The 15,232-nt window shown below is 33.4% G+C and overlaps 1 protein-coding gene across 1 annotated transcript in view; it reads right to left on the bottom strand.

Moving 5' to 3' along the window:
* Window positions 1-1,697: 1,697 nt before the first annotated feature.
* LOC150103211 (neural-cadherin-like) overlaps window positions 1,698-15,232 on the bottom strand; it is a 540,895-nt gene continuing 527,360 nt past the window's right edge. Inside the window, exons 35-36 of the mRNA XM_090397648.1 lie at window positions 11,939-12,181; window positions 1,698-3,313 (exon numbers count right to left, since the gene is read on the bottom strand). Coding sequence (XP_090253774.1) covers window positions 3,054-3,313; window positions 11,939-12,181 — 503 coding nt within the window. The 3' untranslated portion in view covers window positions 1,698-3,053. The remainder of the gene's footprint in view (window positions 3,314-11,938; window positions 12,182-15,232) is intronic.

The following is a 15,232-nucleotide window of genomic DNA, read 5'->3' as shown; positions in this document are numbered from 1 at the left end:
ATTTAATGCTGATACAATCAGTCAAATGCTATCAATAAGCAGCAAAAAAGCCAGAGCATTGAGTATATATTTTATTGATACCCCACCACATCGAACTTAATAGATTTTCAACATACTCAGGACAAAACACGTTATGCAAGACGTAGAGTCAAAAACAATCTTGGATTCATTTTATATCAATTAATCCAACAACCAGCACTAAAATTTTATGGGATAATATCCAGAAATGCTAGGTAGATACAGAACATATTGTCTAACTTCAACCACAATGGATGTATTGTTGCTGATCCCAAAGCTATTTCAGACACTTGGGGAAAAAAAATTTAACTGGAATCTCAGCAACAATTTTATACTGTCCTGAATTTTTAATATTGAAAGATCTACAAGAAAAACTACAAGATGAATTTTTCTACCAATGCGTTTGATCTGTACAACCATCCATTTGTAAGGAGGAAAACTAAAAGTTTTTTTTTTTTTTTTTTGTCTCAGCCCGGTGTAATAGGTCCTGATGATATCCATTATTAAATGATAAAACATCTTCCATCATCTTCTATGGATCTCTTTCTCTTAATATATATATAACAGAATACTTACAGAGGAAGAGTTTCCAGATTCTTAGCATAAGTCAGTTTTTATTGCTATCCGAAAACCAAGAAAGGATCCAACAAAAACAAACAAGATATTATACAAAATAGTTAATGCCAGACTTCTCCAGTATTTAAAATAGCAAGAATCTTCTCTCTAACACACAATGTGGCTTTCATAGACATCATTCAACTTTGGACCACTTGGTCTGTTCAGATACTTGTATAAGAGATGCACTGCTGAACCAAGAATATCTGGTTTCAGTATTCAACCTGGATAAAGCTTATGCCACTGACTGGAGACATGGCATATCTCCAGACAATGGAACAAGCCCTCTATCACTTAGGTATCAGAGGACACCTTCCTATATTAAAAACTTTGTCCCCCTTCCCACACCTTGCACCACATAGCAGGGTGTGTTGGATCCAGTGATGGTGATCTAGAAAATAGTAAAAAAGACCCAGTAAAAGTGAAGTAGAATATGGGAGAAAATTACAGAAAAAAAGGAAAATGATAAAGGCTAGTACCATCACTGGGAGATCCCCTCCACTACAGACCAGTGTCCCATATGGAAGGAAAACCACAGTTATTTATCATCTTAGAAATAAGATTTCAATTCAAGTGGTATACTGATTGAGTTCTCTCATACCCGTAGCATATGTGTAATATGTGCTTTTCACTTTTAACTGTTTTTGTGAGCATTATAACAGTTATTAGATACGATATCAAAAATTCTATTGTTAATATGAAATTTAAGGTTTGTGCTTTTAATTCAGCACAAAACCTTAAATTTCATTTAGCATACCATTAACATTTGGGACTTTGGTTGAGACTTTTCAGTATTAAATTGAATCGTTCCAAATTGAATTTACACAAGTGTAAATTCAATTTGGAACGATTCAATTCAATCGGAACTTTTGCATTTAGAACAATATATTATAATCTGTTCCAAGTGTTTTGCTTTTTACATTTAAGGAAGATATATTTCTATTATTTTTTTTATTATTATTTATTTATTTTTTCTTTTTGCCATGAAGAGGCAGAACAAACAAGTGAAATGCATGACTTATGGATAGAATGTTGGATATAATTCAGAATCAGTATGCATAATATAACATACATAATATGGCATATATTTTATTAAATTCAAAATATGAGTACAAAAATGAATGATATGACAAAAATGGCAAAGCATAAAATCACTAAAATGCAAATACTGCTTTACAATAAGCTCTTTCAAATGGTGGCAGCTGTATGAAAAAAAGATTGGCAGGAATGTTTCGCTGTTAAGGTATAAGGTATTTAAATATAATTTTGTATGTAGAACAATATGTTATAATGTAAATTAAAGGATACAAAGATAAAAAAAATACATCGACATAAAGAAGGAAAAAATATAACGTTGGCATAAAAATATTTCTATATACAAATACATCCTTAGAAAGTTTCACTGTACTTTTATTTATAATTCTTAAATTTTATAATGTACAACCATCAACTAATTTCTTATATACCATTTTCTCTACATACTTTTATATTTATCTCACTGTCATAATTATCATCACATACAATTATCAAGAAACACTGGAATGTCTTCAATGCAGTGATAGACAAAAAATTATCATACAGAAAATAAAAAATATACACACAGCAATTAAAGATTTAGACACATAAATATGCTGTATGCTATTTATAAAAAATCATGAAGATAAACACAAAAGAATAAATTTATAGATGAGGTATAAAAATAGTTCATTGTTAAAAAAAAGTACATATACATGCTTCTTTAAAAAATTTCAAGAAGCCAGTTTAATACTAAAATATCTTTTACATACATTTAAGATGAAAATAATTTATTAAATAAAAAAAAAACACTGATGTATGTTTATGTGTATATATATGTTTTTTTTTTTTTTTGGCTGAAGCTGTCATGAATTCTGTAAAGAGCTGTTTGGCAGGACTATCAGGAACATTTTGTAGTATATGAAAAGCATCATATACTGCATTATTGAGCAAATCAAACAAGACAAATTGTGTAATAAACACACACAAAAGCTGGTATGGTAGTGAAATGAAAATGGCAACTAAAAATTTATCACAGTATGCATTTACAGAAATGCATGAATACCACTGTATTCTAGTGGTTTCAATCTGGATGGAATAATATGAAGATTTGATAAAATGGACCACCACTGCAATAATAGCAGAATGGATTTTATCTCTTGAACATTTCAAGTGAAATGCAAAACAAAAAGACAATGCTCACTCAAGACATCAATTTCATTCATTCATTTGCCCCCCCCCCCCCACAAAAAAAAAATCATTGTCAGTAGGCTGACTTCATTGTGTATTTCATTTTATATATATTCTAATCAATGATCAATTCTTTTTGATAAAAAAATGAATAGTACGATTTAAAATCCACATGGTAAGGAAATATACAGATGAAATTACACTAAAAACTAAATTTAATCGTCTTCACTTTCACCCTGTCCATACATATCAGCCAGTTTTTGGAAACGTGGTCCCCATCCATTGAGGTAATCAAAATCTTGATCATTATCATCTGTGCCAGAAGCTAATGAACTTAAAGAACCTGCAGTGCTACCACCACCTTCATATGCATAATTACGAAGATCATCAAATGGAGGTGCATTGGGATCACCATCAGCTTTGTCCAAATGATCTCTGATAAAATCGCCAACATCTGGCTGACTTCCAGGAATACCTATATAAGAGACGAGAATTGATTTTAAAAAAATTAATTACTCATATATACACACACACACACTATATACACTGCTCAAAACAATTAGAGGATATTTTAGTTTCTGTCGGATAATTATAAATTTCTGCAAATAATTATAACTATTGGGTACTTTATACATGAATAAATATTTCTTACTTTTGGATAGGGTATAACCGATGAGATTTTATTTAAATAATCGATATTTATTACAAATTTAACAAATTATACATTTTAGCGTGAAATTATTTTAACAAGAATAGCCAAAACATCGGTACAACTTGATTGCATTGACCAGATGAGATGTCACAGTTCTTGTGGGATATTTCCCCACTCTTAACATAGTTTTGTACGCAGTTGCGTGTTCTACACTGTTGTATATTAAGAATATTTTAAAATAAATGTGTTACATTTTTAAATTATTTTTATAACTTTATAATTTACAAGAAAACCAAAATATCCCCTAATTGTTTTGAGCAGTGTGTGTATATATATATATATTTAAATTATTTTTATAACTTTATAATTTACAAGAAAACCAAAATATCCCCTAATTGTTTTGAGCAGTGTGTGTATGTGTGTGTGTGTGTGTGTATATATATATATATATAACATTTATATTCCTAGAGAAGGAATATAACAGATACTGCTATGAGTATCTGAAAACATATGAACAGCAACAGTGAAATAGTATACATTCTATTCTGATAAATATTTCAGGTTTTAATATAATTATAACTAACTGCTGAGTTATAATTTTATATTTGAGGGATACCTTTTCCAGAAAAATTTAAAACGCATAAGCAGTATTCTAAGGATAGGCAGATTGGGGATTTTGACAAAGTTAGTAGATGGCAAGGTAAAAAACAGCCTTTTGAGCAGAAGAGAATGCCTAGTTTTTTAGATGCTGAGGAAGTGGTTGACATATTTACACTAGGAGGGGTTGGAGGTAAATATTAATCCAAGTAGAGAGATCTGATCTTGTCTGGTGATTTGTGTATATTACTGGGGATAAGGGTAGAGTAGGGTAGGATGAGCTGAGATCCCCTTTGGCAAGAGAAAAGGCAGGACCGTGTTTGATGGCAGTAAAGGTGACTTGGCTATGCTACCAATTATATATATGACCAGTCCCCATCCTATTGAAGAATAGTAGAATAGAACAATGTTTAAGGCATTGGTTGAAGATGATCTTGAATGCTTAGGATGTCTGAACACCCCATAGTTTGTTAAATGAATAGGATGATTAGAAAGGGTAAAGCTGTGAGCAGGATTCATGGTGGTTTACAGCAGGTTATGAAGTATCTGATGACTTTCAGTCAGATGCATTTTATTTATTATTTATTGGAAAGAAATAAAGAAAGAAAAAAAATAAAGAAAAATTGGATAGAAACTGAGATAATTTCTGTGACCAACAGGAGACAGAACAGTCATATCTTTAACTGAAATCTCCTCCAAAGCATTATCAGGTCTGATACTCTTTGACCTCAATTAAATTTACTTATTTTTGTTTCCACAAGGAATATAAAAAATTATGATACTAAGTCGTTTTATAAAATGTTGTCATTATTATTAAAACGGTTTGCAACTTTAGTTTATGTTATAAAATTGTCGCTAAACTTCAGCAATGTTCCATAATGGTGATAGATTATGCACAATATTATTAAAACGGTTTGCAACTTTAGTTTATGTTATAAAATGTCACTAAACTTCAGCAATGTTCCATAATGGCGACAGATTATGCACAATGTTGATAGTTTTGAAGTTGAAAGAACTGCATTTAATTTTGGTCAACATAAATCAAGAAATTATCATGTTCCATAATGGCGACAGACTATGCACAAGGTTGATAGTTTTGAAGTTCAAAGAACTGAATTTAATTTCGGTCAACATAAATCAAGAAATTATCATTCTCTTACTTAAATAGGCTGAAATTGTATAACTATCATTAAAATTCTCTAGATTAGAGATAGTTGATGGAAGTTTTTTTCACTTGGCTATGCTACCAATTATATATATATGTTCGCAAGGAGATGTGCTTTGCATTATGGGATACTAAGGTAAGTGATCAGAACTTATACCACCTTTACCACGAGTTGATCCAGTCCTGAAAATACTTCAGGCGTATTTAAACACTTGGATAAAGGATTAAACCAAATATATAATTGGATAACTATTCTCCTTACCTGAAAATATATTTTAGTTTATTTTCATCCTATGCATACAAGGAGAGTGCCATACGTTTAACTAGCAGTGACAGCTGTTGAAGTTATTTTGGTTCACTGTTGTCAACATTGTGCACTGTCTCTGTCACCAATGGTGACAGACTGGAATAACAACTTGGGTTCCTTTTAAGAGAGGAGAGTGAAAAGTAAAGGGATGGACTCAGAGACCTATAGATTTATCTGAAAGTGTTTTTCCTTCAAACAGTGAACAAGAGTGATGCATGAGATCTTGCAATCAAAGAATATTAGACCTGATTATAGTGTGAGAGGGGAGGGAATTTCAGTTAAAGATGTGACTGTTCTGCACCTGGTTGGTGACAATTATCATGCTATACTAATCTGGGAAGTGGCAAAGTATATGGATTTATTTGTGCCTATAATCTCAGCAAAGCTCTATTAGAAAGAAATATAATTATAAAAGAAAAATTATAAATATAAATGTTGTTTTTTTTTTTTGACCCTCAAACAACAATTTATATTGTTGTTTGAGGGTCAAAGCTAAATAACTGGGAGTAGACTTCCACATAGATTTCAAGTGATATACTACCTCCAAATTGGTACAGCATGATCACTGTGACCAACAGGAAAGAAAAAAAAACAGTCACATCTTTAACTGAAACCCCCTCCAAGTTCCTCCTCTAAGCAGAAAGAACTTGACCTCAAGTTCCTTCTGCTACTTTAACTTTTTACTCTCCTCTCTAAAAATGAACCCACATTCTTATTCTAAGCTCTGCTATCTCTCTATATGTGGCTGACTGACTCATCATTACTTGACAAGCCATGTTTAAGTCCTTGCAACTAAGATGGAATTAAAACCAAGACCACAAGATGAACTACACTGGTAAGTATGCTGTTGTAGATTGTGTCAAAATCTGCATGAGCTACAGATGATAGTGCTCAATTGAAATTCATTCAAATTTGAGTTTCTCAGAATAGTCTGTTGATTCAGGTTCACAAGATAAGCACTAGTCTTCTTTAAACAAGCAAAGAAGATCTGATTTTAATAAAGAAGAATTGGATACTCAATGAATCAAGAATATACCTAACTTGGAAGAATGTCAGCTGTGTGTCTATGTGTGATTTAAAAACAAACATTTAGCTTATATTTATGATGAATCTTATTTAGTTCAGTTTATGAATAGTGAACTTTTTTATGCAACTAACTCACAAAAGAGAAATCTAGAGTATGTTAATATGTGGGTGAGCTAAGATTTTTATTCATTCTTACATTACCTGCAAATTCCCCACTCAAGAAGCTAAATATTGAACATTTTCAAGGAACTCTAGGTGATGAAATTTATTTCCCACCTAAAAGACATTCACAAACATCCATGCCCACTGCCTGTTGGTTGGAGAGCATAGATTTCATCTATTTTATATCATTCTGGAATAAAATCTTAACTTTTTCTCTTTTTAAATAAAAAAAAGGAAATTGACTCAAACATTTAGAAGGATTTGAAAACATCCCAAATTCATTGCAAATAAATGCATGGTACAAACAAATATTGAACACCCAACACTCAAAGATGTGTATAATATTAACTAAGTTTTGTAGGTAGTTTTCGGTATATAGACCACATATTAATATAAAGAGTTTATTAAAAATAAACAAAAAACCTGACAAGTTTCATGCATCATAAGACTTATATAATCAGAGGTAATCGTACATGAAAGTTTCACACAACAAAAGCTTATTGACAATTAATTACACATATCAGATGTTTTTAATAACTTCACAATTGCTAAATAATCGAGAAACCAGAATACAAATTATGTATTCGTTACTGTATGCGTGCTGGAACATTGCTAGTTGTAGTCACGTTCTGTGGTTCACGTGTGCTATATCCTAGGTCCGTGGTTGATGAAGGCAGACTGCACTTGATGTAAAATCAAGCCTTGATTTTTATTGCACTGTGTAGGGATCCTAAGTATTTGTGCGGCTTCTTTAAATTTTCTTGTGAAACAATTATTATCAATATATGACATGTCCGCCTGTTGCCAGAGTACTCGATGGCCAGTAGTGGCTATGTGGAATGCTAAACCTGATTTGTGCACTCCTCTTTTTTCGACATCTTTTACATGCAGATCTCTTCCGACCTTCCCGTCTGGCCTACATAACACGTGCCACAAGAGCAATGAATCTCGTAGTTTTTTTCAAGGGGCGATGTGGCAGTTTTAGTGGATATAGGAATCTTGATATATATTTTGTAAAGGTAGAAACACCACTTTTATGTTGTACTCGTGGAGCATCATAGCCATTTTGTCTGTGACATTTTTGATGTAACATAGTGTGATTGCATTCTTGAAATCTTGCTTAAGTAAGGGAGTTGAAGGAGCTGTATTAAGAATTTTTTTTTTAATTATCTTAGGTTCAAAACCATTAAGTGCGAGGTTCTGTGCCAGGTAGCATAATTCTTCATTTCTTTTAATTGGTGTGCTAGATATATTGTATGCCCTGTCTTGCAAAGTTTTAATTATGCCTATCTTTTGCAATGGAAGGTGGTGTGAAGCGACATTTGAAAATCTTCCTGTTGTGGTGGGTTTTCTGTATATGGAGAGGATAACCTTTTTCCTCTTCGTTTACTTCAACAAGGATATCTAGGAAAGGTAATTATTTTTTGTGCTGTTCTAGTTCAATAGTGAATTTTATATTGAGATACAAGTTGTTCAGATGATCTTTAAAAGCAATCAGCTCATCTACCATTCCCAGCCAAATAACAAAAATATCACTGACGTAGCGTAGCCAAACTTTTGGTCTTTTTTTTTTTTTTTGATAGGTTTTTAATGCATTTGTTTCAAAATTTTCCATAAATAGGTTGGCTAGAGCTGGAGAAAGGGGTGAACCCATGGCAAGTCCTTTTTGTCCCCAATATTTGTCTTGAAAAATTAAAAAAAAGTCCTACAGTGTCCAGTGGGAAAAGGTTTCCAAGTAGATCCACTGTGTCATTTCTGGGTAGACTGGTGAAGAGACTGACTATATCGAAACTGGCTAAGATGTCTGAAGGTTCGATATTTATACCCTTTACTTTTTCAATGAAATTCGGACTATTCTTTATAAATAATTCTGTTTTTCCCATGTGTGGTGGTATCATGTTTGTCAGACATTTCGCTAAATTTGAGGTTGGAGAATCTCTCCCATCTAGAATTGGCCATAACGGAATATCTTTTTTTATGATTTTTTGGTGCCCCATAAATTCTTGGGGCCAATGGATGTTTTGATGATAAAGATCTTTTTAATTCTTATGGCCAATTGGGTAAATTTTTGATCAACTCATTGGTTTTATTATGCACATGCCATGTGGGATCCCTGTCTAAGGATGAATAGGTATTGGAATCCTCTAATAGGATGTTCATCTTTCTTGTATTCCTCTGAATTCACGCTACTGCTGCATTTCCTTTGTCTGCCTTGATTATTACTATGTTTTTATCTTGGTTTAATTTTTTAAGGGCTATGGATTCCAATAAGTTTCTACGTGGTACTTTACATTTTAATAACAAAGCTGAACTTTGTATGCGGATGAGATCTGCTGATTCCTCATGGGCTATGATGTCTACTTTTGGAAGAAAGATTAATTACCACTTTAGACTGATCTAGATGTTTTTCTTTTTCTTGAAGCAAGTTAAACTTTTTTTATTAAATTATATTTCTTATGATTGTCAATCGTCGTAGCTTTGTTGGACATAATTCTATCAATGTTATCCCATAGGTTGCACGGTAGCAATGTAGTCAATTCACTATGTACATTAAATGTATTTTGGCCTATATTTGCAAGCTCAGATCTTGTGATCTGATACATTTACTGTATATAGTGATTTGGCTACATTGCTATGATCCGACCTATTGGATAACATTGATAGAATTATGTCCAACAAAGCTACGGTGATCGCCAATCATAATGCTCAATATAATGTCCCATTATATTGAGCAATACAAAGTCTCTATTTAAGCTAAGTCAGCAGTTGAGACATTGAGACACTGGATCCTTTACGTATGGTGGTTGCTTAGTTGTTATGGTATTACATTAAAAATATCAGTGAAAGTTGTTAAATTCAGAATGAAAGAAGATTGAACCTATAAGCTCTTCATTCCGAGTTTAACACGAAATGTCATTTCCAGAGTCAGTATTGGTTTATCAGACTAAATAAGATTATGTTAACTTACCAACATAATTCCTTTTTCTTTGTACATACTGTTTCAAGTCATTTAATTGTAGATAATTCTTGTAAATCTCCTAATGTAATAACTGTGTGCTTTGTATAAATAATTGTATACGAGAGAGAATGAAGTAATCGGCTTATAAAAGGAAATGGCCTGAAGCAAAACACATGAGCAAGGCAGAGTAGCACGCGAGTTTCTCCAGGAAGCTCACCAGAGTACGGTATGGTGCTATTTGCCAGGGAGAAGTAAGTGCCATGCACAGTGAAGGAAAAGCAGTGACAAAGGAAGAAAAACATAGGGTGCGCAATATAAAATCGGTTGTGGTACCTACAGAGCTCTCTTGGTCCTTTTCTTCAATCTTCAACGGAGTGGTCAACGAAGTTAGGAGATCGTGCAGAGGTCGGAAGGCCATGTGGATGTGTCCAGGGGAGTTCAAGAGTCAATCTGTAGCCAAGCAGAGCAAAGTTCCCGATCCAGCAAGGAACCTATCGGAGAATAGAAAGCCATGCCGAGCTGATTGACCTGAGAGCAGCAAACCTACACTGTCGCTTCCATGTAATTGTGCCCTACCCAAGACCATTGCAGATTCGCGTAGATGAAGTCTCATAAGAATTAGGACACGACCAAGGATGTGAGGCCTGGATGCACGTGTAGAAGGCCAAGTATCTCTTCATACCTAGGTAAAGTAGACTTTTGATATGTTTTATAACTGTACTGAGAGAATCATGTGTTAATAGTGTGATGGATTTTCAAATTGCTTAAACTGAATAGTGAAAGGACTTTAGTGTTCTCACTCAAGAAATTAGAGAAAGTTTGAGCTTAAGCTGAAGAGCCATGTAGAATTGCTTCAGAGATATTTTCACCATGTCGAGTGCAAATCTCTTCCAGAAATGCTGTTGGCGGAGTATAAGATTGCCTTGTGATTGAACTGTGATCCTTAATGTCTTAGAGAATGTATAAAAATTTAAAGTAATTAACAGAGTACTCTAGAATTTTAGTATAGATTTTAATATGCTTAAAATGATTCATATCTATATACTCTTGTGAAATTGATGATTAAATGTTTTTTGTTATGTTAATTTATTGACTTGCCTGATTTTCTTCCTATTCAACCACTCATAAAAGTAGAACCAAGACAGGGAGAAAATAAAAGTAAAGAAGGCTACGACTGCAAAGCAAATCTTGATAGTTTAGATGATCTAAGTAATTAATAGTTTCAGTTAAGATAAACATTGTAGTGTGCTAAGCTGGAAATTAATTCCTTGATATTGCATTGTTCAATTATCTAAGACATAGAGTGGCGCAGCTAAAAATAAATTTCCATCAGTCTGAAAGGGAATTAGCACCAGTGCAGAACAAAGGAATTGGCGTTAAGCCACGGCAGACCCTTGATGTGCTGATACACGTGCACTACCAATTGGATTGATTTATGGCCTAGACTGAGCTATGAGACTGCATTGAAATTAATGTAAACTGAAATTGTAGTAAGTAACCTAAGAATGAAAGGACATAGCATATTAGAAAACCTCAGAGATATAAAATTCACATAAGAGTATTAAAATGAAGTCACGAAGGATACAACAGCGAATCTGAAAAAGGCGCAGCCAAGCAAGAATTAGTTAAAGTAATTAATAACAACAAGCATTAACGATATAAAGACAAATTTTACAATATATTTGGTATCTCACATGTTTATTTGAATTAGTGACTTTTCATCTCAAGTATCTCCAACAAACAGTGTTAGTAATAAGTTTATTATTAATTTTGATACTCATCATTTACTAAAATTTGATAGGAAATACATGTGTGTTATCAATAAGTAAACCTTCTGTTGAGTCTGCTAAGAAAAATTTCTCAAGTGGATGTGAATTCAGGCATTAACCACCCAACCAGCCTTGATGTGCATACACATCCAAGTTGCTATGGATGTGAAGGCATGAGGAGTAATATATTTCATTCACATAGTTTTTGAGAGATTTGACTTTGTGATTCATGAAGTTTTTTGTGTAAAATTTCACCTGTAAACTGTCAATGCTGTTATGTATTAATTACACTACTTAATGAATACAGACAAATGTAAAGAACCAGTATCGTAATGAGCTTTGGCTAAATTTCTTTCAGTTGATACTAAAATTAAAGTTAGTAGAAAATAATAATTTAATAAATTGGATTACTATTAGTACTGACAATAAGCTTATATACATGAAATACATAAACATGATTTACCTTGCCACTGAAAATGTTCTTTGGGTGGGAGCTGTTCAGGACCAGACTTGCTGCCCAGTGGGGTACCATTGCCATCAATTGGTATTCGAAGTGTTTTGATGTCATAAGCATTCATGTCATCTTCACCACCACCTTCATCATCATAAATTATAATATTTTCTCTTATATCATCAATGAAGTCCTTCTGATCATAAGGTTGACTGGCTCTTATTCTTGTATATGCAACAATCACAAGTACTAAAACTAGAAAAAAATTTTCAGTTGAATGTAAGAAAATATTTAAGAGGAACATTTCAACACACACAAAACAAAACAGAAAGATAAACCAACTACAGCAAAGGAGTAACGAATGATGTAACGAATATAGCCTCATTACATCAGGCTTTTAAATTAGTATAAATAAGAAAGTCTTATTTATGAGTGTTTCTATAAATATAGTTAATGCAATAATGTTAAATACAGAAAGTTTTTTTTTTTTTTTTTTTTCTGTTATGACAAATGTTACATTCATTCTTTTTCTGGGATGAATGAGCAAAAAGAATACAAAGGAAACAGAAATGCTTACACAATGCAAGAAATGCAGAGGAGAGAAGCATTGTTTGGATTATTTGGAATTATGGAGTTCATTTGCGGAGTTAGCCTGGTTTTTAGAATGAACAAGAATGCCACCTCTAGCCAAGAGTAAAGGGAGCTAAAGCTGAAATTTGTTTAAAATAACTGAGGTGTACAGCCTGAACTTCAGTGACAAAGTTTACATGAAATAATATGACGTACACATGTTGAGATAGGCACTGCTGTATATCACAGAGAATGGTTAACTCAAAGTTAAACAAATCGGGGAAAAATATGCAAGCCTAGACTCAGCCTTAGTATGCTGTCACTGTAGTAGTATATTCAGCTGCTATAAAACACTGTAAAATTCTGACCAAAGGCATATTCTACAGAAACTCCACTACAGCCAACTATTCTTGTGGTCTCATATTCATCATCATCAATCATATCGTGTATACCTATCATATACTATCATTTCCTGTGTACTATCATATCCTGTATACCCTCAAGGGGTGTACAGGATATGATAGTACTACATGAAAAATTTACATCATTACTAACTTCCTATCTACAATTTTCCTCCAAATCAGTCTGTTACTTATGAAGACTCCAACATTATCAGATCTTATATTTCTATTGTCTAAGGCACTTTGTACAGTATCAATCCACCTATATCTTGGTCTTCCTCTGGGTTGTTTTCCTGCCAACCTGGCAGAGAACACTTGTTTTGCAAATCTTTCCTCGTTCATTCTGTTTAAGTGATCATACCACCTGAAATTAGCTCTGTTAATGCATTCTTGGATGCTGACAATGTCAAGTTCTTTCCTAATATCCTCGTTTTTAATATATTGCCATTGATGCCATCTGTTCACGCCTCTAATCTTTCTCAGGACTCTCATATCTGCGGTCTCTAGTCTTTGGTCAAGTGTTTTACTTCTGACCCAGCTCTCAGATCCATAAGTTAAAACTGGTTTGAACACTGTCTTGTATACAGCTAATTTAGTGTTGCGACTAATTTCTCTCTTATTCCATATGAATTTATTCAATTGACTTCCTACCATACCAGCTTTGTTGATTCTGTTGTCTATTTCTATATTTAATTTACCATCTTCACTAAAAATCGTGCCTAAGAAGCTGAAATGTTTTACTTGTTCCACAGGTTCTCCATTCACAACACGGTTGACATTTTCAATGATTCTGCCTATTTTCATTGTCTTTGTCTTTTTATTGCTGACCTTCATACTATATCAATTACAATAGTTATTCAATTTAGTCAGAAAATCTTGCAGACTTGTAGCGGATTTATTTAGAAACTATAACATCATCCGCATAAAGCAAAGAGCTGACATTAACATCTCCAATTTTGATACCATGTTTAATACCACTTTCCTTCATAATGTGATTCATATAGATAATGAATAACAGAGGGGATAATGTACATCCTTGTCTCACACCAGATTTAACATTAAACCATCTTCCCGTACTTCCTTCAATTCTAACTGCTAACATACAACTCAAATAAAGACTAAGTATTGCTTGATATAATGCCTCATTGACACCATATAACTATAGCATATTGAATAGCTTCTCTCATGGCAATTTGTCATATGCCTTTTCCAAATCGACAAAACTTAAATACAGATCTTTTGTTATATTCCCATGATTTTTCCACTATTTGTCATAAAGTGAAGATCTGATCCTGACAGCCTCAATTTGACCTGAATCCAGCTTGTTCTTCCACAATTCTTCTCAACCGTTTCTCAAGTATACTTGCATATATCTTACCAGAAACACTCCGTGGGGAAATACCTCTGTAATTCTCACATTCAGTTTTATTTCCCTTTTTATATATGAGTACTATGAGAGCTCTACTCCAATCATCGGGAATTCTTCCCTCTGTCCAGGCATTCTGAACTATGCAGTGCAGCCACTGTAAGACTTTTATACCACTATACTTCAGCATTTCTGGTCGAATACCATCTATTCCTGCTGCCTTTCCACATTTCAAGCCTTTGATTGCTTTTTCTACTTCAAGTATGGATATGTGTTCCTGCCTGCATGCCTGGTCAGTGTTTTTTACCACTGTGCTGTCATCACTGCTTGTTTCATTTAGCAGTTTTTCAAAGTAATTACTCCATACTTCAAGGATATCTTTTTCTCCCATTTTCATGTCACCTTTATCATTCCTAACTCCTTTTACAGCACTCTTTCCTCCATTCCTAAGCTTCTTCAACAACCTCCAGAATATTTTGCCACCTTCTTGATATTTATTTTCCATGTTCCTGCCAAAGTCCTCCCATGACTTTTGTTTAGCTAGTTTTACACAGTGTTTCGCTTTCTTACATTTGTCTCTGTATTCTCTAAGAGCACAAGCTGACTTATTTGCCAGGAACTTTTGATATGCTTTGTTCTTTTCCTTCACTGCCTCTTTAACTTCCTGTGTCCACCATGGAGTCCTAATTTTTCTATCCTTGCAGACAACTTCACCACATGACTCTCTAGCTGAATCAATAAGGTTTTCTTCAGGGCTTGCTACTGAATCTCCAAGGTTTGGTTCCTGTTCTCTAACTCTATCATTTTTTCTTCAATAATCTTTGTGTATTTTAGTCTAAAGTTCACATCTGAGAGCTGCTCAACTTTCATTCGCTTTAAAACTTTCTTACACGTTATTCTTTTCAATATGAAATTCAATTTTATCCTGCTCAAGACTAAATAGTGATCACTTCCAATTTCAAATCCTCT

Source organism: Typopeltis vanoorti, chromosome 9 (assembly GCF_054136105.1).
Source record: "Typopeltis vanoorti isolate ZY-2024b chromosome 9, IOZ_Tvanoo_1.0, whole genome shotgun sequence".
Lineage (NCBI taxonomy): Eukaryota > Metazoa > Arthropoda > Arachnida > Uropygi > Thelyphonidae > Typopeltis > Typopeltis vanoorti.
This window is presented reverse-complemented; position numbering and strand designations above follow the sequence as displayed.